This window comes from Protopterus annectens, chromosome 2.part1 (genome assembly GCF_019279795.1).
Source record: "Protopterus annectens isolate FY-2018-M chromosome 2.part1, PAN1.0, whole genome shotgun sequence".
NCBI classification, from domain to species: Eukaryota; Metazoa; Chordata; order Ceratodontiformes; family Protopteridae; genus Protopterus; species Protopterus annectens.
In genome coordinates this window covers 1,448,925,833-1,448,949,502 of record NC_056729.1, presented here as the reverse complement: position 1 = coordinate 1,448,949,502, position 23,670 = coordinate 1,448,925,833, and the positions used below count along the sequence as shown (strand labels likewise).

Sequence of the window (23,670 nt, the reverse complement as noted above, 5' to 3'; positions counted from 1 at the left end):
GACTTCTTCTGTGGAACACCGGTTCCCTATGTTGGTCATGACCAGGTCTAGGATACTGCTGCCCCTGGTGGGGGTGTGGATAAGTTGATCCAAGGCATTGGAATTTATGAATTCCAGAAAAAGTTGACCAAAAAAGAGTTGGTACATGAGTAGTTTTCCCAGTTAATGGTGGGATAGTTGAAATCGCCCATTATTAGGGTGTTGGGTTGTACCCTAATATTTTCCAGTGTATCAAGAAATGAGGAGTGGGAATCCTGGGGCATGGTGGGGGATCTGTAGCAAGTTACAATTTGGATCGTGGTCTTGCCCAGAGTTAGTTTCACTTGGATAATCTCAGATGCATTATGCTGAGCAACTAGCCTGGAGGTGTGGATATCCTTAATGAATATGGACACGCCTCCACCTTTAGTGTTTCAGTCCAGGTTAGGTGGCCGAAACGTGTGGTATGAATTATAGCCTGGTAATGCAGGGGTGCTCTCTGGAGCCTTCAACCAGGTCTCTGTCACTGCATAGATGTCGATGTTCTCCATTTTAAGGAGTGCCTCGAGTGAATGCATTTTGAGGTTTAGACTTCTAGCACTGAGTAGCATTACCTTCAGATTTTGCTTGCTTGTACCTGTTACGGTGGTGAATTTGTCATTTGAACCTTGCCTAAAAAAGGCATTATAGGGGTGGCATGAGCCTTAGCCAGTATCCGGAATCCCAAGGGTGACAGGTACAGGCCATCTCTTGCAAAGCAGCATGGTCTGTCTATCATGTCATCCCAAACAGACAGATACTGGATCCTCTTAGAATGACACCAGATGCTTAGCCAATAGCTGAAGTCAATCATTTTGTCCTTGTACTGTGGTATCATTCTGGGTGATGGCAGGATGCTACTCAGAGCTAGGGTCATACCTGCCTGGGCTACAAGATCGGACAGCTCCTCCCTGTCTCTTTTCATGTAGTCCAGGGAGGTACGTCTCATGTCATTCACACCAACATGGACAATGACAGAGTCATATTTCTACTTATTGTGACATAACCTGAGTGAGTACATTATGTGGCGGATCCTGGCACCCGACAGGCAGCTGACAGTAACGTTCTCCTTGTTTAGCCTGGTGAGTGGAACATCAGTGTGCCTGACTATAGAGTCACTTATGACTACAGTGTTGGGTACGTTATGCCTTTTGGGCTGTGGTTGAGTGGCACACTAAGTTTGTGGGCTATGTGTCATTTGGGTTGTGTTGAGGGGAGGAGGTTACGTGGGTTTCTGCTCTGAAGGTCTCTGTTGCTTGAGCAGATTTGTACTGAGAGCCTCCACGAATGTAGGTGTGTGTTTTGTGTTGCTATGTGTGTGTTTTGGTGGTGTAGGTTTTGAGGGACTATGTGATGAGTGTGGTGTGGTGCAAGTGTTACCCTCTCCTCTTGACTGTCTAGTCCAGTCTTGGGTGAAGATAGCTTTGCTTCCGGTTTGGCTATATAAGTGCATCTCTCAAAGGTTGTAATGTTGGGTGGTAGGAGGAGAGGGTTGTCTGTGTACATGAGACAATTGCTGTATTGCCCCAAGATGCCCAGATTCATCAGGTAGACAGGTGAAAACACTGGCAGCTGACCCTTAGACATGCCTGGATAGGTGCTTATTTATTAAGTATTAAAAACTGTTTTCCTCTAGACAAGTGAGGAAAGTTTAGTGCTGTAGTAATTTGTAGCTTATTTAGTGCTTACAAGTTCTGAACAAGTGCTGAGCTCAAAGAAACAGACGTGTGTGCTAATACTAAAAAACTGGCTAGTTCTAAGGGAAAATCTGAAGAGCAGACTTTATGGCACCGAGAATAGGTTAACCCTAGCTAAACGGCCATGCATAAAATGTATTTTTTTTAATATAACAGTAGCAAATGAACTGATTTAAACAAATTGACCAATTAACCAATAAAAAACTAAAAACTAAGCCCCGTTCAAGCAGTCTTCGATCAGACTTCTGACTGCACATTCCTGTCACTAGGGTGCAAGGAACCTTCACCAAAAAAAAGATGGTCTAGATTAGTGTTCAAGTTACACAAACAAAGCTAGATTCAGCGGATCTGAATTTAGTCTATGCTACAGCAAAAACAAGGTGTACCAATTTCAGAAAGAAACAGTTCAAATAAGTAGGCACAATATGCCTTTAACTAGAAACTCCCAGCTCAGAAGGGCAGAATCTACCCTCTCCTCCCATAAGAGTGCAGAGCACACCTTCTTATTGTAAAATAACTGGCCCGAAGCCCAGGTGCTTAAACCAGAACTAATACACTTTTAGAATAACAGACACTAAGCCTTCAATCAGCAGCTCCCAGCTTAGAACGATGTAAGCTACCTGTCCTGCCACAACAGTGCAAACCACAAACCTTCTTAATGTAAAACAACTGGTCTGAAGCCCAAGTGCTTCAACCAAAGGCTTAGAATAACAGTTGCAATTTAATCATTTTACTAACAAGCAGTAATAAATGCAACAGAATAAATGCACTAAAGTAGGAAGAAACACAAATATAGTAAACGCAGATGAATAAAGTGCAATTTTTTATATAGCAATAGAAAATGAGCAAACTGATTTAAACAAATTACCCAATTAACCAGTAAAAAAGCTCAGAACTGAGCCCTGTTCCAGCAGTCTTCAATCAGACAAGTTCTAACTGCACACTCCTGCCACTAGGGTGCAGGGGAACCTTCTCCAAAAAAAGGTGGACTGCATTAGTGCTCAATTATACAAACAAAGCTAGATTCAGCATGCCTGAATCTAGTCTATGCTACAGCAAACAAGGCACACTAATTTCAGAAAGAAACAGTTCAAATAAGCAGGTACAATAATCCTTTAACTGGAAATTCCCAGCTCAGAAGGGTAGAATCTAGTCTCTCCTCCCACAAGAGTGCAGACCATAAACCTTCTTAATGAAAAATAACTGGCCTGAAGCCCAAGTGCTTAAACCAGAACTAATACACTTTTAGAATAACAGACACTGAGCCTTCAATCAGTAATTCCCAACTTAGAAAAATGTAAGCTACCTGTCCTGCCACAACAGTGCAGACCACAAACGTTCTTAATGTAAAGCAACTGGCCTGAAGCCCAAGTGCTTAAACCAAAAGGCTTATAATAACAGTTACAATTTAATCAGGCTACTACCAAGCAGTAATAAATGCAGCAGAATAAATACAATTGAGTACTTTTAAGAAGAGGCAAAAGCAAAATAAAGTGCAGTTTTTTTTAGTAAAGTGCAAGGAGAGAGGAAGGAGGAGCAGAAGCAAAATTCAAGGTTAAGAACCTAAGTTGGTTGGCCTTCTCACATGTTCTCTCTGTATTAAGCAAAGTGAACACCAGACAGGGAGGGGTGTCCCAGATCAATGAAAATGGAACCTGTAGCCCTGAGACACTATGTTCAAGACCCATTTCTCCTGGGTGATCATGTGCCAATTTTGTGAAAAAAGTGCTAGTTTTCCCCCTAAGGGGGCTGCCAAAAGATAAGTGCTTGGTGCTGTCAGAGAAAAGTCATTGGGACGGTTTCCTGTATGGCTGTGATTTGTTTTCTCCACTTTTGGAGGTAGAAGCACCCCATTGTTTAGGCCTGTATGAGCCTTGGGGCTGGGATCTGCCTCTGGGGCGTCTGTATCTGCCTCTTTGTGGCCTGTCTGACAATGGAAAGGACCAATTCTTTGAAGGCCAGTTCCTGCTAAATCTGGGTGGCTGCACCTGTAAGAAATCCTTACCTGTCTGCATAGATTTCACTTTGTCCTCCATTTTCTTCAACACCTCTTCTGCTTTAACACCAAACAAAGTATCATGCTGTAATGGAGCATCTAATAATTTTGCTTTAACATGATCAGGCAGATTCTGTTCCTTTAACCAAGCATGCCGCCTAATTACAGAACCTGTAACAGCGGCCCTGCAAGAGGCCTCCAGAGAATCAAAACCACATTGCAAAGTATGCTTTCCCACTTGTTCAGTTGCATGCAATAAATCCTGCATTTCCTTGTTTTCTGCACATTCAGAATTTGTTAACATTTTCTGTTTAAGCAGTGACATTAAGTATTGCTGATATTTAAGCACATGAAATTGACAATTTAAAGCCCTCATAGCCAAGGTAGCAGAAGTGTAAACCTTTTCCCCCCATCTGTCCAGTGCCCTTGAATCTCTATCAGAGGGGATAGGATTTTTTGCAGTGGAAGCCTTGACCCCTTTGGGACCCTGAGAAATAGTTTCTGGGTCAGCAGCAGGGATTTTCTAATTAAATTTATGTGAATCTGGAACCCTGTAGTATCTGTCTGGCTTAACAGGTGCAGGGGTAAAGAGTTAGGAGACAGGCCGGACTCTGAAAACACATCTTCTACAATGTCTAAAACAGGAGGGATAGCAAGAGGCCTGTGCTGAGGTAGTAAAAGAAAGTCTCTGAGCCTTTTCTTGGATTATGAGTAGTCTTGGCTCTCCCAGTGGAAGTGCTCCTTCATGGTATGCAGGGTTTCCCCAAAAGAATAATCCTCAGGAGGGGAGGCTGAAGGGATAGATTCTTCAGCATCGGAATCCTCATAGGGAGGGAGAGAGTATTCCTGTTCAGAAGAGGAGTCAGAGGAAATGGAAACCTGATCTGCAGATTCATATTCTGTCTCTTGTCTAGGCCTCTTATCAAGAGGGGGATGGGACCCCCTGATCAAAGTAATTAGGTCTTTGGCCATTTTGAACATCTGTTTTTTAGGCATGGAGGCCTGTCCATGGGCTTGCTGCACTTGTTTCTTTGTCTTTAGTGGTGTTTTAGTCTTTGCCTTTGAAGCTGTAGTAAGTTTTATATATAACTGTGTAGGCCTGAAAACACCCTCAGAAGCCGATGCCTGCTCAGCGGCTCCAGACCCATCTGAGGGAATATTTTCCAAGAGTCCAATACCTTGAGTTTCCAGAGGCCTAGTCTGCTCCACGTAGGAGTCGGAAGCAGCCTGTGGCTCTGAGGTAGCGGGCGTCAGGGGCTGCGAAAGCGCCTCACTGAGAACCGTAGACTGGATTAGAAGAAGCCTCGTCGTCAGTTTTGGACCTCGGATTCCTGTCCTTTTCCTTGCATTTCTTGTGAATTGCGGTAGTTGGATGGCTATCCGACGACATCGTGTAATTAAATCTCCAGCCAAAGTAATGAAATGCAAAATCGTACCGACGCTTAATAGTGCGTTGGTTAAATCTAACACAAAACCTGCGATTAGCAACGTCGTGATCAGGGCCTAGGCAAGGAATACAATAAGAATGGAACTCCTTATGAGGTATTTGCTTCCCACAAGAAATACAATTATTAACTTTTTCTGACATTGGTCTGGAGCAAGAAAAAAGTTTTCCCAACGGGGTACTTCGCTTTAAATGAAGACTTCAGATCTGAAATTCGAACACGGAAATCTCAGGAGTCGGCCAACCAGCACTTGCGAACTGCTTCTGCTTCAGGCACCGTGCGGCACGAAAGACTGAAGAAAATGGCGTTGGCTGCATTTTTTTATACCCCTGGCGCACTGACGTCAGGGAAGAGGCGACAGCAACTGACACCGGACCAGGACGTTGGAATTCAGGCCGACTGCGGGTAGCCTGCCAGCAGGATAACCCAAGAGTAGTGACTGCAACAGTGAAACACAATGAAGATCAATACTACAAAGGTAGGGCGGGAGGGAGATAAAAAGTTTCAGGACAGATGAGAAACATAAAACAATACCAGAAAATATATAAAATGATTCAGTCAGGCAAAAAAAAAATAATTCAAACAATAAAAAAAAAAAAAATATATATATATATACACACACACACACATATATATATATATATACACACACACATATACATACATACATATATATATATATATATATATATATATATGTATGTATCTATATATAGTTGTAATCAGTCTGGATAAGAAGACTGGAAATATTTCTAAAGGACTCAACTCAAGATGGTCTAGAAGATGTAAAAATGTAATGTACCTCAGAATCTGAGAAACAACACATATTATCAGAGTGCTCTGAATAGTTTAATGGGAGACTTTTCAGTCAAAACTTTCAGAGGAATTTTATACAAATGAAAAAGTGAATGTTTAGATATTAATGTTTCTTCCGCTCTATGTTTGCTAGTAACAACAATTGGAGAGGAATGCTTCACTTTATCAGCTTTATGCTTCTTTCTCTTCTCTTTGTCTTTATCCTTGAGCCATCTTTAGTAGCTAAAGGCTGGTCCTGGAGGTTTTGGGAGTAAACCACAAAGTAGCGCTCAAGATTTAAACTTAATAGTAAAATGTGTGAACATCCGACAGATTTCACAGTCAGCATTAAGAAGCTCTTAATCTAAGCAAGCCACACAAAATGCATGTTTACCATGGGGTGGAATTATTTGACCATGTTTATCCTTCTTGAATGCCTTACTGTCATTATCAGAAAAAGACGGACAGGCAGACAATATAAAACTGTAACAGCAAGTAAGAAAAGGCTTGCAAGCAACAAGAGAAAAACAGCAGAGCAATGTGAACAATAACTGTAGAGGCAAAGAGTTAAAAACAATGCCAAGGCTCCAATAAGGCAGTGAGAAATCCTAAAACTTGGCAAAAACAGATGAAGAGAGGGTCTTACCTGACAGTTACCTAGAATGAAGAAACAAAGCCAACATGTGAAACATTTCTCACTGATAAATGGATTTCTACTAGAAGCAGCCTGGGGCCATTTCTCTAATGTTAGCTCAATACACAGCAAAAAAAATCTAGACAGGATGCTGGCTGGCAAAGTGCTATGCTATGGGTGAAAGAGGAGAGTTGCCAGATGCAGAGCTGACTACTGCTTTAGTACTACCGTGGACAAGAGAAAGTAAAAACCCTTCCCTCAACTAAGAAAAAACTCCAGGCTAACTAAATGCTGAGTTCATCTGCTTCAAAGGCTCTTCAAGCATACAACTGTCCACTATAATAACTACATCTCTTCCTAACACATCTCACTGAAGGATTTCACTCCAAGGCTAGCAATCCCACCTGTTATACATCTAAATTAATTGCATATTATTCCTTTTCAGCTAATCATGACCCATCATACAGACTTGTCAGTAATGCTCACAACCCAGTGGAGAGTATTTCACTGTACTAGTATTTATTTTACAGTTCAGTTCTGGCATCCAATGCAAATGGGCCATAACCTGGTTGGCCATCCTGATCAACAAAATATAGACAAGTCAGAAATAATCAGAACCAAAGCTCAATGGCACAGAAACCTATAACTTATGATAATAAGCTCCTAGTACCTTGCAAATGTAGATAATAGTTTACACGTCTTTCAGAGCCACTAAGTCAGCAGTTAAAAAGACAGCCTGCTCCTAGCTTTGTAGTAGTAAAATTGAGATCTGTCCTAGAAGAACAGAGCTACTCTAAGTGATGTGGAGAAAGAAATGACCTTAAGCTTTCATTATTTGCATGAACAATTGAGACACAGCAATGACTTGCAGATTATCCTGATCTGAACCACAGTTGAGAATGCAGTGAAACAGACTGGTATTCTTGCTGATTAATCCGCTGCCCCCTCTTTTATTACCTCTCTCCTTTAACCCTTCCCTGTTCTTTCTCTTCACTTTCTTATCTCCCCTCACTTCTTTCAGTTCCCGAAAATGCCCTTAAGTTATATGATCAACATTTTTCCTTTTCAAACTGTGGCTTTTCATGCAAAATGCTCTTCTTGAATTTCATGCCTGAACAAGATTCATCTGTAGTCCTCCTTCCACAGTATCCCTACCTTTTCTACTCTTCTTCAAAGTACTGTTGGTCTTATTAATAGGATACATTTGCAGAAACATAAAAAATAAACCATATGACGTACAACAAAATTCTACTGTTGGAGCAATTGCGTATGCCTTTCAAAGTATAACAAATTTATTAGAAGCAGTCAGTATTATCATATTCACCTCCAAGTCATCCAGAGAACGGCTTATACTAAAACGCTTAGGTTTTCCACTTGGTCTCCGAAATGAAGAACGCTGAGTGATCTGTGAAAGCCCAAGGGAGAGTCCTGGAAATTTCATGCTCTGCAAGACCAAGATGAAAAATACATTTTATAAAACATTTCCTCTTAATGCTACGTTGTACACACTGTTTTACCAGTAAATGAATGATGCCATTACATTATGACTAAACTCGCCTACATCTTTGGTTCAACTTTACTCTCAAATATATTATAACAGATTCTACATCAATGTTCTGATTGCACTGATATATCACATTCCATATAGCAAGAAGTCTGTACCCTTAATGAAAAATGCAGAATCAAGGCAACATGCTACACATTAAATGGTGATTGTTTACATTAGGACACACCAGTGTTACTTGCACAGGTGTGGGCAGTAATGACTTAATTGACATTCCAGCAGAGCTCTCAGTTAAGTGTGGTAGTTGTTTTTAAATGTTATTTTTTATTCTGTGAAGACTAAAAACTTTAAGAAGGTTTAAATAAAAATATTTTTAACTCTAACATCTGGCATTACTGACTTAATGATAGTGAAAAAATACACACATCAAGCAAGGGGGCTACCACTGTTCTACACCTCCTGTTACACATAACTTCAAGTTCCACTGCCTGGTAGTCCTATGGAGTAGAGGATGCAGGGAACGAAACCCTGTGATGGACATTAAGACATCTATCTTTTTAATATCTCTCATCTCATTAAGAATTACCTAAAATTATAAAATTATATTTAGAAATTATAATTACAATATTAATCTAGGGCACATAGGGGAGACGGGTCTTGCTACTGAGCATTCTGGTCTGTCCTTATGTAAACAATCACCCATTCATTCATTCTAAAATGTTCACAAACAAGCCAGCAAAAAGGTTGAACAATTGGTATAATTACTAAAAATGAATGCAGGTACTTAATTAACAGGGATGCCATAATAAAGGCTATACTAACAACAGAAGCCCCCATGTAATGTAATCAAATTTAGGTTTACATGTCTATACTAAATGTGCAGCTGAAGACATCAAGAAGCTTAGCAACAACACTTCTTGGTATTAAGAGTATATTAGTTATCCATGTTAAGAAAATAATTTACACATTCCCCAAGATGAATTTACAGTCTTGTATCCAATTGTCAGAATTGTTTTTGAAAGTAGAAAGGGTGTTACTTTGCTTCACACGTACAGGAATTTTATTACAATGGCAGGAATTTAGGAATCTGTCACATTAGCAATTGTTAATTATGTGATAGGTTGAAGTCTTTGGCATGAATGTTTGACAGGATACTAGTTTTACGATAGTGGAGAAGGTTGAAAGGTTAGGTACATTCCAAACATTCTCAAAAGTCTAAAAAAATCACCCTCAGAAGTTTACAAGTATTAAGGTAGATGGGTAGGGGATTTACGTTTAGCATAGCTTAGGTTACACAGTCAAAAAATGTTCTTGGTCAGAAACATTTGGGGTCTTTCAAGTCAGTCAATGTACGTTGTAAGGGACATTCCAAAAGGGTTATCACACTCAAGGATAGATCTAACAAAAGGTGTAGAGGAACCAGTTCTGTATGGGCCCCAGAGGAGACATCCCTACAGATAATTGAAAAACGTAGTACTTCCTGACACATGATGACAGAAAGAAAGATCATTATCACTATAAGTAACCATATCTCAAACAAATGAATCTACTTTCAGGGGTGCCAGTTATGTAGTAAAATGAAGTGTAGTGTCTTTCCCAAAGAAAACTATACTGCAGTTTTTGGCATTTAGGGTGAGCCCAAAACTGACAACCAGGAAAAGGCCTGGTTCAGGTCCTGCTAAAATATCTGAATATCCAAGAGTATTTCACACCAACGCTTGCTTATTTTCATCACTTGTTAGGTCTGATCATAAAGTAGTCTCCTTCGAAATAAAACTGAAACCAGAGATTCCTTCCTTCTAAAGTACCTTAAGAAATTTCTTTAAGACAAACCACTTACTCCTAAGTGTACACTGGCAGGCTTCAAATGCCCACCAAACCCAGTTAACTGCACTGAATATGCATAAATGTACACCACCACACTATACCAACATGTAAAGAGCTGCATAGATGCAGCTGTACCCTGTAGGAACAAGTGCAAGGCAAACCTCAGAAACAAACCCACATATTGAAATCATAATATCAACAAGGCTTTACAACAAAAAGAAAATCATTTTCAACAAAAGTAAGAAAAGTAGTTTCCAGAATGTTACAGCCCTTGCTACTGAAATAAACAAGCAACTCAGGAGCTTAATAAAAATCCATCAAAGCTGTTTGAGGCTAAAATAGCTACCCAGGCCAAAGATAATCACAAGGCATTTTTTTAGTTATATTCGTAATCTCAAAATGCAGCCATATGATGAACTGATTGCGAATGATGCTTATTTATTTATTGACATTTGTTTACCGGGAAAGTCTAACGAGGTAGAAGCCCAATTTCAGTGGAGACCTGGGGAGAAAAGCTCCAAAGCATTACAAAACATTTTAAGAACAGTAATTTTACAATCTTCAAAAAAAAATATCTGCAGTTTAAATAATTATAACAAATTAGACTTAATATAAAAACATTTGTTAAGAAATGATACAGCGTATATGACAATCATTTAATATTTAGAGAAATTTTTGACAGATTTTAGAGAAATTAAAGGTAAGTTAGTTGAATAGAAAACAGGAATTATAATATGAAGTGAGGGGAAAACAGGCTTATAGTATATTTAAAGAGAAAGCCAAGGAAGAGAATTTGATAGCAGTAAGTGAAGAAGGGAGCGTAAGGAGGTATAAGGAATGAAAAGGTTCTTGTTCACATTTAGGTCCTGGTTTTGAACAACAACAGAGCAATATTTTAGCTAAGAAGACTTTTGGAGTGGTTTTGAAAGAAGGGAGGGAGGGAGAGTACAAACCTGATGGATATAGGTAAGGAGTTCTAGGCCTTGGCAACCTTGTACAAGTACAAGCAATACACAGCAGATATGACACGTTTGTAGACAGGAGTTTTTGGTCACTGGATTGCAATTACGAACTGGAAACATACCTGTATAGAATGTTTTTTTTTGCTAAGACAAGCAGATGGATGCTGAATAATTTTATAGGTTATAAGAAGTTGTGTACATGGTAGTTGATGTGGTAGTTCTAATTTAGGCTTTTTAGTGCTATATAGTGGTGGGTTCTGAAAGATGTATGTGCTGCAAATTTAGCAACTTTGTTACAAGATTTTTCAGGTTTTAATTTTTGTTAAGCCTGGATGTAAGCAAGGATGGGAGCACCATAAAGAAGAATGGAGAGAAGTTAAATTGTGATAAGTGTAGTTTTAGTTGCATCAGTGAGAAAGTTTTTAGTTTCGTAAAGCATCCCTAGTTTTTGATGAGTTTTTCTTCTGAAATTTTTTTATATGCAGGTCGAATGCAAGATTATCATCCACTATTACCCCTGATAGTTGAGTCTGAGAAGTGGCCCAATGGTTATATTATCAAGAGAGAGGACTTTAATTTATTTTTCTTGAGAGAAGGATTTTGGGGAAAAAAGTAGTAGTTTGGTCTTTTTTGGGTTGAGCATGAGCTGTGAGTTACGAAGCCATGTTTCAGTGGCTGTTAAAGCTTCCTGAATATTTTTTGAAGGTGTACCATGTAGTCAGATGTGCAAATGAGAGTGGAAACATCTCTGTATTGTATAAAGGTGGCCTGTTTGGATGATTGTGGTGACTGGGAGGTAAGGCAAGCATGGAGTGCCATTTTACTGACTGATACCCATTGGACAGGTAGCTTTTGAACCACAGAAGGGTAGGCTAAAAGAGACCTAACAAGGACATCTGAAGTAGAAATTCGCTGTGACAAACTGTGTTAAAGGTTTTAGACAAGTATGGAAACAAGGAAAAGACTAGTTTGCCGTTATCTCTAACTTTATTGACAGTATCTATATAGGTTAGGAGGGCAGTGCTAATAGTATGGGAAGAATGGAAGCCATGTTGTGTAGGGAATATGAGTTCTTCCTGCAGGAGATAGTCTAGCAATTGTTTCTGAAAACATTGTTCAAGTATTTTGCTGAGGGGAGTTAAGATTGCTATAGGTCTAAAGTTATGAACGCAAGTTGAATTTCCTCCTTTGTGTGGAGAGATAAATTGTGACTTTTTCCAGAGAAAGGGAAAGTGGGATTTCTGGACTGACCTATTTATAAGGATTGAGACAGGACCTTCAATGCTATTGGCTGCAATTTTTAGGTACTTGCTTGGAAGGTCATCAGCTGAAGATCACGGTTCAAGTTTCTTTAAAAGTAGTTTATATAGGATGTGGGCACAGGTTTAAAGGTGAAAGTGGATGTGGTGATATGTGGCTGTTGGGCAGGGTGGGGATTAGATCTAGATGAATCCTTGGTTAGAGATGCTCTACTGACTATAAGAGTTGTACTGTACTGCATTTTCGAGTGGTGAGTTATTGCGAGAGGGGGTTTGGGTTGAATTTTTGGCTAGGAAGTAAGATTTCTTTAATGGATGTCCAAATGTTTTTAGGATTGTGTTTAGTATTATTCTGAAGGTTATTATAGTATAGTTTTTGTCTTCATTTATTTGCTTTTTAGTGTGATTATGAAGCATTCTGAAGTTTTCAAGATATTGAGGTGTTTTGTATTTTGCCATGCCTTTTCTCTATTGTGGATTAACATGCTACTCTTTTTGGACAGCCACATTGTATTATTTGTTTTCAGTCTCTTCTTTCTAGGAAGAAAAGTTGTATTAAATTTAATTACAGCATCATCTAAGAGGAGGATTTTTAGGAAGTGTCAGTTAACAAATGATACTGTAGTAATGAATATTTCTGGGTTAAACTTGGAAATGTTGCTTGCTGTTTTATAAATATGCTGTTTAACTGAATGAGTAGGACGTCTGGTTGTATAGACTGGGAGATGATCACTGACCGAGTCTGAAATTGTACCTGTGATGGAGTATTTGCTAGGGTCTGATACTAAGATCCAGTCTAATAGAGAATTTGATGTCTTGCTATAACACCTCAGGCTATTAATTAGTTGAATGAAACCATGTAAGTTCAAACTAGACATAGAGAAGTATATGCCCAACCAACTGACATTCACATCACTTAGTAATATTTTTTACTTGGGGAAATATTATGGATATCCAATGCAAGACATCTTCCAGTACAGCTGTATTGTCACCAGGAGGGACATAAAAACAGTAATACATATTTGTTTATAATTGTTTATTTTGAGGAAAGCAATAAGAAGCTTTGCTGAACTGAATTTTGGTATTTGTTTGCTGTATGGGGAAATGGCGTAGGTATTGGGAAATATTAAAGCAATATCACCACCCTTCCTCTTTATAAGGTTATTACGGATGATATTATAGCCATGACGTATAACTGTGGAGTCGTTTATGTTGGGTTTAAGCCAAGTTTCAGTTGCAGTGAGTACATCAGGCTTATGTTGGGTAATCCAGGTATGTAGTTCAGCAGTTTTACTTCTTAAACTTGCAGCAAAAATTTGATCAACAGGGTTGGGGGTTGGCTATTGTTGGGTTACACAAGTGTGCGAGAGATAACTAACTTTGTGTTCACTGTGAGATGTGGAGGCCAGGATTAGGGTGTATATCTCACCATAGAAGGATTTTACTATATTGGGCAATTATGCATTACATGTTTTTTGGAAAGGATTCTTGCACTAAATTTGCTTATCCGATATGAATGAAAGTGTTACAAATATAACACTCTACCAAGGGTCTTTTCACTGTTTTACGCAGTCTTACAACAAATAGAAATGTAGTAACACGTGACAGATACTTGGTCTATGAAGGAAGATAGTGAGTGAGTGAGTCTAACACGAGACAACACTGAGGGGATAGTCAAGTTATAACTGAGAGCAATCAGTTTATAGCCAGTGCAAAGCAATTACAAAGACCTGCAAGTAAAACAGGTTGTCTGTCATTTCCTGAGGCTAAACAACTAGCGCAGGCAGTATAGTTTACTAGTAAAAGGGGACAGTGACCAACTTAGTAAGAGGTCCTTAAAGTGCATGGATTATTTCACTGAGACTTTCAACCATACAGCAGGCATGTATTTAATTGATTAAAGTTAATAAGCAGAAAAGTTCTTCACAATAAACATGCTTACATTAAACAATGACAAAAATCTCAGTAAACTTGTAGGTGTAGGGCCTTGTGACAGAGCTTGTGCCATATTGAGGTCAGATGTAATGATCGCAGGCTCTGAAATGAAACAAAGAAAAAACCTCTACTGAAGTGTAAATTTATACTGAGGCAATAAAGTTAGTACTTATTATACAAAAAGAGATAGAGAAAGAACCACAGTAGGTCAGAGCAAAAGAATACAGGGGAAATATGAGTAGAGTGATGGTAAGAAAGTGCATGAATGTAAGTTCATAGTAGTTTTAGCAAAAAGTATACTGATAAGAGAACCACAGTAACACTGTGTAAATATACAGCTATATCGAGCAAAATATCAGAACATGACACTACACTGATAAGCACAATGTAAAATAATCACTTACAAAATATACAGTAGACTCCCTCTTATCCAGTCTTGCTGGGACCAGACCTTAGGCTGGATAAACAAATGGCTGATTAATCAGACAAAGCATGCAAAATTACATTTATAGGTTATAAATCAGATAGAATAACACGATTTGTGTTGGTATGCATTTTACTAATAAATGTGAAGTGTAAAATTCAAATGTCTGTCATTATTTAGCCTAGAAGTGGCAAAAGTGCTATTCTTCTCTGCTGTCTTTTGCTAGGGCTATGGCAGAAATATGATGGCTGGTTGAAGAGGAGGCCAGATAACAGAGTCTCTACTGTATACATATATGTGTGTGTGTGTGTGTGTGTGTGTGTGTGTGTGTGTGTGTGTGTGTGTGTGTTTATTTTATAGCCACTGCAAAGCAATTACAAAGACCTGCAAGTAAAACAGGTTGTCTGTCATTTCCTGAGGCTAAACAACTAGCATATATATATATATATATATATATATATAGAGAGAGAGAGAGAGAGAGGGATGCCAGAACACCAGCAACCCCACATTATATACATATGTATGAAAGGGAAACACTCAGCATACATAAAGCTTATCTGATCTGAATGAGTGATACAAAAATAACACACTACCAAAGTTTCTTCACTGATTTAAACAGTCTTATAACAAATAGAAATGTAATAACATATGATACATACCAGTTATATGAAGGAAAATAGTGACTAAGTGTAAGAGGAGACAACACTGAGGGGATATTTAGCAATACATTCTACTACAGTGACAATCCCAACCTCAAGTCAATCTATAACTGACAGCAATCAGTTTATATCCAGAACAAAGCAATTAACAATGAGATGCAAGTAAAACATGTTATCTGTCATTTCCTGAGACTAAATAACTAGCACATGCAGTACAGTCTACTGGACAAGCAAATGGGGACAGTGGCCAACTTAGCAAGAGGTCCTTAGAGTGCACGGACTATTTCATAGAGACTTTCAATCGCAGAGCAGGCATGTATTTAACTGATTAAAGTTAATATGCAGCATGGTTCTTCATGCTAAATATGCTTGCATTAAACAATGACAATAATCTCAGTAGATTTGTAGGTCTACGGCTTTGTGACAGAGCTCCTGCAGCACTGAGGTCAGATGTAGTGACCACAGGCTATTAAACAATGACAAAAATCTCAGTAAACTTGTAGGTGTAGGGCCTTGTGACAGACCTCCTGCATTAGCTTGGTCATATGTAGTGAAAGTAGGAAGACAGTGACTGAGCACGAAAGGAGATAACACTGTTACCTCTACTAGGCTGAAGATATAGCTAACCTACTGGCCAATAAATCTAGCTCTATCTTCAGACCTCTCTTCCCCCCTCCATCTGCCCCTCAAGATACACCTGAAACTGGCTCACCTCCAGCTATCACAAAAGACTAAGTCCTAAAACTGCTATCAAAAACTAAAAATACTGCATCGATGGGTCCTGACAATATCCCTGGATGCATATTAAATGCTACAAAGCATGATTTAGCCACACTCCCTACAACACTGTACTGTCTCAGCCTCCATACAGGTTCTGTACCAAGTGAATAAAGAACAGCAACAGTTATTCACCAGCATAAGGGAGGCCTTTCCACAGATTCAGGTTAGTAATAGCTTCAGTCCTGCAAAACCTACTGACCTATCCTGCTGGAAAATAACCTACAGTCAAGCCCTTGCCGTCAGTGCCACCAGCCTACTATCAGAGACTTTTTAAGTATGTCCTAAGTGCACTAATCTGTGTAACTTGAACTGTTACACCGATGTAGGCTACTCTGTTGCACACCTCCGGGCCGCCCCCTATTTCTCCTTCTACCTTGCTCCCTCCATTTCTCCTACCTGCTTGCAACCTTTGTGTTGGACTCTTACATCTCTCGGTTTCTACCTAAACCCCCATCAGCCCTTTCTCTGGTCTCTACTACTCTGAACTGTCCTTTCTGCAGTTCTCTATTTCCTCCCAGCCATCTCCTCTACTCCTATCAAAACTACTTACCGCCCTTCCTGCAGATTTTGTCTCAGATCATCTCTCCTGGCTGCTCTATTTCCCCCTCTGCTTCTCTCTCTCTCTCTGGCACACTTACCTGCATACTGATACTGACTGTTTTTTTCTGTGCCTTTCTGCAAAGGTGTAGCCCTGCTCCATTCGCTCCCCTACCCTATCCCCATTCCCACCCAACCCCATATCAATGACATTTATAGTTATACACCACACCCCCAACCACACCTCTCTCCCAATTACCTAATCAACTCCTACCTTTCACCCCCCACTCCAAAACACTTCACCACACCCTACACAACACTTCCCCCAACAGTTACTGCTAGCACTCTTACACACACCAGACTCACCTATGACGAAGTAAGATTTCCTCTACTCATAACATCAACCTTCTACAACCACTATGTTACACATTAACCCTCTTCTCTCTTCTCCTCCTGTCTATCCTCTTCTCCTACCACACACAACTTTATTTTACCCCACCACCACCACCATGGCAAACAGAATCCTTTACCAATTCCATAAAACCTAACCATTTCCCTATATCCCCTTGTGACCTCACCTCCACCCAACCCTTCTCCTGCCTATTTAAAACTCTTACATACAAAACTAGCCCCCACTCCTCCCAAAAAACAGCCAAAATATTCCACAAACTAAACAAACTCTATCTACACCTACTACAAAAACTCACATGTTGTGGCGACATTCACCCAAATCCAGGACCCAATAAATTTAACAGCACAAACTCAACAAAGCCTAATCCTCTACATCTAATACTTACCTCATCTCTTCTCATTTTAAATATTAATGTAAGGAGTATACGTAACAAAACACAGGACCTACTAGCTCTATAAAAACCAGATATCATTGTATTAACAGAAACTTGGCTTAAACCTGAACATCATGACAATGAAATTACTTCCCCTGGCTACAATATTATATGTAAAGATAGATCAGGAAAAAGGGAGGGGGCATAGCCATACTATTCCAAAGCCACCTCACTATTGAACAATTTGAATGTAACTCCCAAGAAGTCAAATACATAGAACTAATTCTAGCTAGACTAAAACTTAACCACAATAAACAAATAATTATTGCAGGGGGATAGATCCCACCAGGCAATAACATTACCATACTGGAAAATCTACTTAACTGGTTGTCATCTTCCCTTCCACAAGAAACAATACTATTAGGTGTCTAACACTGACTGGTCTAACTGTTCCAGCCAAAATCCCTCTACCCACATTAACCTCCATGGGTTTTCCCAAATTATATTTGCCTCCACAAGAAATGACAAAACCTCCAAATGCCAGTCCATCTTAGACTAGATTTGACTATCAGACCCCACTCTGGCTCACCAATCAGGCTGTCTTCCTGACAGTCTGTGTGACCATCAACCAACCTACTTAATTAGGAACCGGTCCCACCAGACTAAACAACCCTTCCTCAGAGTAGTATGTAACAAAAAGACCTTTAGAACCCATGACTTAATTCACTAAAATGCTGTAACTGGACTCCCCTAAAACAACTCTCTCTAGATGAAGCGCTGCAGTACTTTAACTCAACCTTCCTAAAAATCTTAAACTCCCATGCACTACCCAGAACCACTAGGATCAAAACTAACCATGCCCCATGGCTATCAAAAGATACTAGGTCCATAATGAAAGAAAAAGACAAACCCTGGTTACAATTTCACAAACACAGTACCACTACCCTGAAATAGAATTACCTCAAACTTCGCAACAGAGCCAAAAAAACTGATAAAACTTGACAAAACTAATACAAAACTATGCAGGAAAAACACGCTCACAACCCTCAAAAATTCTGGGTCTCAATAAATAGCTTAATACACCCAGGAAAATCTACCACTCCTCCTTCCCCTATATTACCAAATAACCACAACATCCCCACCCAATTTAACAAATAATTTACTGAAACAATCCAAGCCCCAGCCAATACCCAAAACACAACTAGTAACCCCACACCAACAGTGACCCCCCCCACCCATTTCAGTACAAAAAACTCCTACCCCAGTTTTTCCCTGAACCCAGTCCCCACTAATACAATTGCTAAACTCCTCAAAAAACTTAAACCAATCACATTAGCAGCTGACAATCTACCAGCTGATTTCTTACAGATAACAGCAGGTGCTATAGCCTGTCCCATGTCCATTCTCATAAACAGGTCAATATCAGAATGCAAAGTACCCCACTCATGGAAAATATCACATATTATACCATTGTACAAAGATGGTAACTCCCTTGGGCTTACCAACTACTGCCCTATTGCAATCCTATCATCTTTATCAAAAATATTGGAGAGAATAGTTCATACCCAGCTTATGCAGTACCTCCTAAAAAACAACCTACTATCTAAATCCCAGCATGGCTTTAGACCTTCCCATAGCACTACTTTCATTTTCCATCATTGTCAATCACCACAGAAACAACGGACTATTTGTATCCCCCATATTCTTAGACTTATCCAAAGCCTTTGATATGGCTAACCATAGCATACTCCTAGAAACACTAGCTACCCTCAACATAAGTTTCTCCACCATATCTTGGTTCAGTAACTATTTTTGAGATAGTCAGCATGCAGGTTCTTTGGCAAAATCCAATTGTCCCCTCTCCTACCAGTAGTCATAGGTATCCCCTCAAGGGTTCATCCTCGGTCCCTTGCTATTTTCACTATTTACTAACCATATAGCCTCATCCTCTCTCTCTGCCTCTGTAGTGCAATATGCAGATGACACCACTATATGTGACTCCCCCACCCTGAATGAACTAAAAACCATCACCCAAAATAACTTTACCCTAGTCAAAGCATGGTTCACCAAAATCAAACTTATACTTAACCCCCCCCCCCAAAAAAAAATCATTCTCTTTAGCCCGGGGTTGATCTCCTCCACTAAACAATTTTATCATACAATCTAAGGATAATGCACAAATCACCCCAATAACTCACACAAAGCTATTAGGCATAGAAATTGAGAATAATCTGAAATTTGACATACATACAGCCCAGTCAATCAAGAAGGTCAACACAAAGCTAGGTCTCCTTTATAGGAACTGACAGTTAATGACTAAATACACCAAAGCCACTATTGCAAGAACCAATCTGTTATCCATCCTTCTTTATGCCTCCCCTATCTTAACTAACCTTTGCCACACTGAACTAACCAAGATGGAAACTTGCTACAACAAGATTGCCAAGTTTGTTACCGATGCCACTCATTGGACCCATCACTGTCTAGCCCTCAAGCAACTGAACTGGCTTGCGTTTCCATAACTCCTCCTTCTCAACCAGCTCACAAGCTCTACCACCTTCCTGACAAAACCCCTGCCCTTCATGATCTAATCCACCCCTACACCACCTCCAGAACCTTAATATCTAGTAATCAGAACCACATAAATGTCATTAAACCCAAAAATGAGGCTGGCAAATCTCTCTTTGCCTGCTCTATTGCCAGAACCTGGAATTCACTCCCAAATCACTTAACTTCTACCACCTCTACTTCCAAATTAAAAAAAAAACTTCTCAGAATCCAGTACATAACAAACTGGTTTTGCTCATGTCACCAGCCTGGTTAAGCCATACTAAGGCACTGTTGCTGGGATTCTACTAACGACAAAATAGTGGCTCTCTACCTCCCATTCTCTGCTAGTTTACCCAAGGATAAATACCCTATAATGCTATGCTCTCAAGAGAACAAAAAGATTATCTCTTAGATATTCATATTTGTATATTCTACAATGTACTGAGTCACTTTTAGATATTTTAACAATTGTTAATTTCTGCTATGTATGCTCAATTGTATAAATTTCCTGTGTGATGTGATGTTTTCTTCTTATCTTGCCATATTGTATCTTTTGTACTGTACTGTATTGTATTGTATTGGAGCTTTTCTCCCTAGGCCTCCATTGAAAATGGACCTGTGTCCTGTCGGACTTTCCTGGTAAACAAATGTAAAAAAAATAAAATTCAGGCAATTACAGATCCATAAGCCTGACCAGCCTCATACACAAAGGAAAGACTTCTCATGGAATTAATCAATCAGGATATACGGAACATCCAAATACTAGACCTGTCACAGTTTGGATTCATCAAGCACAGGTCATGTTTATTTAATCTGGTAGATTTTCTTAAATGTCACCAAAGCAATGGATGAAGACAAAATGGTACATATCGCACACCTTGAACTGGCGAAAGCTTTTGACACAGTTCTCCACTCATGCATAGTAGAAAAACTGGATAAACTGGGAATAATCCCCTATATCACCTGCTGGTTTGACACCTTCTTCACAGACTGGATGCAGACAATCAGAACAGGGGAAGTTACCTCCATAAAGAGACCAGTCACCAGTGGAGTTCTTTAGGGTTCTGCGCTGAGAACTCTCCTATTTGGCATCTAATTTTCTAAAGTAAAAGTCAGTACCAAAGGGCTCTGGCTGACTAAATCTGCAGATGACTGCAAACTAGGAGCACCCACTGAATCCCCAAATGAATTAGCCATCCTGCAGGAAGGTTTGTCTCAAATAAATAACTGGTGTCAAAATCATGGTCCAAAACTAAAATGCCAAAAATGCATTATTGTATCCTTTGGGAAGTCATCTACACCACAGAGCTACCACACTGACAATACACCCCTAAGGTTCATACAAGGTTACTAGACTAACGGCTCTAGAGCCCTTACAAGTCTAGCCATATTTATCCTGAGTTGCTCCAATTTGTTTGTAGTTCGGTGAGCAAAGTTTGCAGAGGTAAGGCTCTATGGTAGGTAATAATGACTTCCTCTGTCCAGGAGTGACATAGGTGCCACCCCAGAAGTGAATTTGCGTTCACCCATCCATTGATCTAGGTTGCATTTGAGGAAGGTCAGGGAGGTACTCTGTTTCACATGAATTGGAAGCTTGTTCCAGAGAAGTAGCAGCATGACCTGTTCATATCAGAGGCTAGGTTAAGATCCTTGGTGTGAGTGACCCTCATGCAGTTTGATTTACAACTGTGTAGCATTTCCAACAGGACCAGGTTAGAGACTGCCGTGTAAGCTATGCACAGGTCACCCCTTAGCAATCTGTAGGAGACAGAATACAGTGACAGTCTTTCAGTCTATCCCCATAAGACTTACTTTGTATACCTTATAATTTCTTTGTGAGAAGCCTCTGTGGTCTCTCCAATTGTTGCAGGTGTCTGGTGAGGTACATGCAAAGGAAGCATTGTACTCAAGATGGTGTATAATGGAATTATGAGGGCTGAGTAAAGGCAGACAATGACATCCCTAGATCTAGGCACAATCCCTTTGTTTAAAAGCTGTGCAATATAGAAGGAGTCTGTGATCTAGATGTGATGCCTTTACTTATAAGATGTGCCACTTAGAAGGATTTCCTTACTACTGTGGATACGTGGTGGTCAAATTTCAGACTGCTATCAACCTCAGTACCCAGATCACATACCACTGGGTCTACACTTAGTGGGGGTGCTGTCTATTCTGTAATTAGCAGGGACGTCAGCTTTCCAAAAGGGAATAATAATGCATTTTTTTAGCATTTAGCTTTAATCCATGGCTTTGGAACCAATTGTTTGTCTGCATTAACCCTATCTTAACTTATATTAACTCTCAAGTTCATATAATCACATTGCTAGATTTGCTACAGGCGCACCACTGTAATAACCTAAAAGCCCTTGGATGGATAGAACTTCCAAACCTTCTACAGCAAAATCAACTTATTGAGGCATTTAAGTTACTTAAACACCCGGATAAAGCTCCTGCACTAAAGGGCCTAATTACACCATATAACAACCTTAACAGCCTACGTTCTGCTGATAGGTTTCTTTTACAAACTGTCAAATCCCATAATGCAGGAGGTGAGGCTCTATTTGCTAATGTCACTGCAAAAAATTGGAATTCTCTTCCCCCTAGCATTCCTACCATTACCTCCTTACCCCTCTTTAAGAAAAGTCTACTCCAATATTTCAAATCACACTGGCTCTGCCAATGTTCTTTCCCAGATTAACTACCTCTCACCTTTCATTTATTTCTCTTGGACTTTCTATTACCCTTCTTTTTATCTTACCTATCTATCCAATATTTCTCTTCCCCGAAACTCTAGATACCTCTCTTCTGAGGCTTAGCGAGCTGAAATGAATATAAGTTTCTGATTATAATGACTTATGTCCTCTTTACTCAATGTTATATACTTAAATTTGTATGTTTCTTATGTTAAAAATGATATCTTATGAGTATGTATTAAATTCTATTAGTGGAACTTTTCTCCCCGGGCCTCCGCTGAAAATGGACATGTATCCAGTCGGATTATCCCGGTCAACAAATGTAAAATAAAATAAAATAAAATAAATAAATAAATCTGCAGTACATTAACATCATTAGGGACCTCAGTGATTGCTACCAATTTGCAATCATCAGCGTACTTGGTCAGCCTAAAGCCGTACAAGTTTGCCTGGACTTCTGAACAGTAAAGGGCACAGCACAGAACCCTGTGGTATTCCATTGGTGACTGGTCTTCCGCTAGAGATGAAGTCATCCACTTTGACAGTATGTGTCCTGTCAGTGAGACAGTTGGATACCCATCTGGAAATGTAGGGATTAATTCCTAATTGTGACTGTGTCAAATGCCTTGGCTAGGTCAAGATATGTGGTATGCACCATCTTTCCCTTGTCCAGGGCCTTGTTGACGTTCTTAAAGAAGTCAACCATGTTTAACAGGCATGGTCTATGAATTCAGACTGGATTGGGTCATGACTTTGGAGATTACTTATATCCTTGTTAATAAGTTCCATAATGATACTTTTCATAGCCTTGCAGATGAGGCTAGTCTACCATATGACCTATAATTCCCAGAGTCAGTTGATGGTCCACCTTTGTGCAGAGGGATTACTGTTGCTGTCCTCCATTCTGCTAAAACATACCCAGTTTGTAAACCTAGATAGTGACCTAACTTTTGGCCAACTTGTGTCTATTGTTGTAAGAGAGTCCTTCTATACTGCACAGCTTATAAACAAAAGGATTGTGTCTAGATCTAGGGATGTCATTGTCTGCCTTTACTCAGCCCTCACTTGGCCAATTATTGGATATAATTATCCCTTTGTTATGTACCTGTCCAGACACATGCAACAGCTGCAAAGCCCAGAGAGATACCTTATTAAAAAGATACAAGCCCT

General features: G+C 39.6%; 1 protein-coding gene across 1 annotated transcript in view; it reads right to left on the bottom strand.

Annotated features, from left to right (window-relative positions):
- Window positions 1–7,861: 7,861 nt before the first annotated feature.
- Window positions 7,862–23,670, bottom strand: part of RGS12 (regulator of G protein signaling 12) — a 748,472-nt gene continuing 732,663 nt past the window's right edge. The window contains exon 3 of the mRNA XM_044063568.1: window positions 7,862–8,029. Coding sequence (XP_043919503.1) covers window positions 7,862–8,029 — 168 coding nt within the window. The remainder of the gene's footprint in view (window positions 8,030–23,670) is intronic.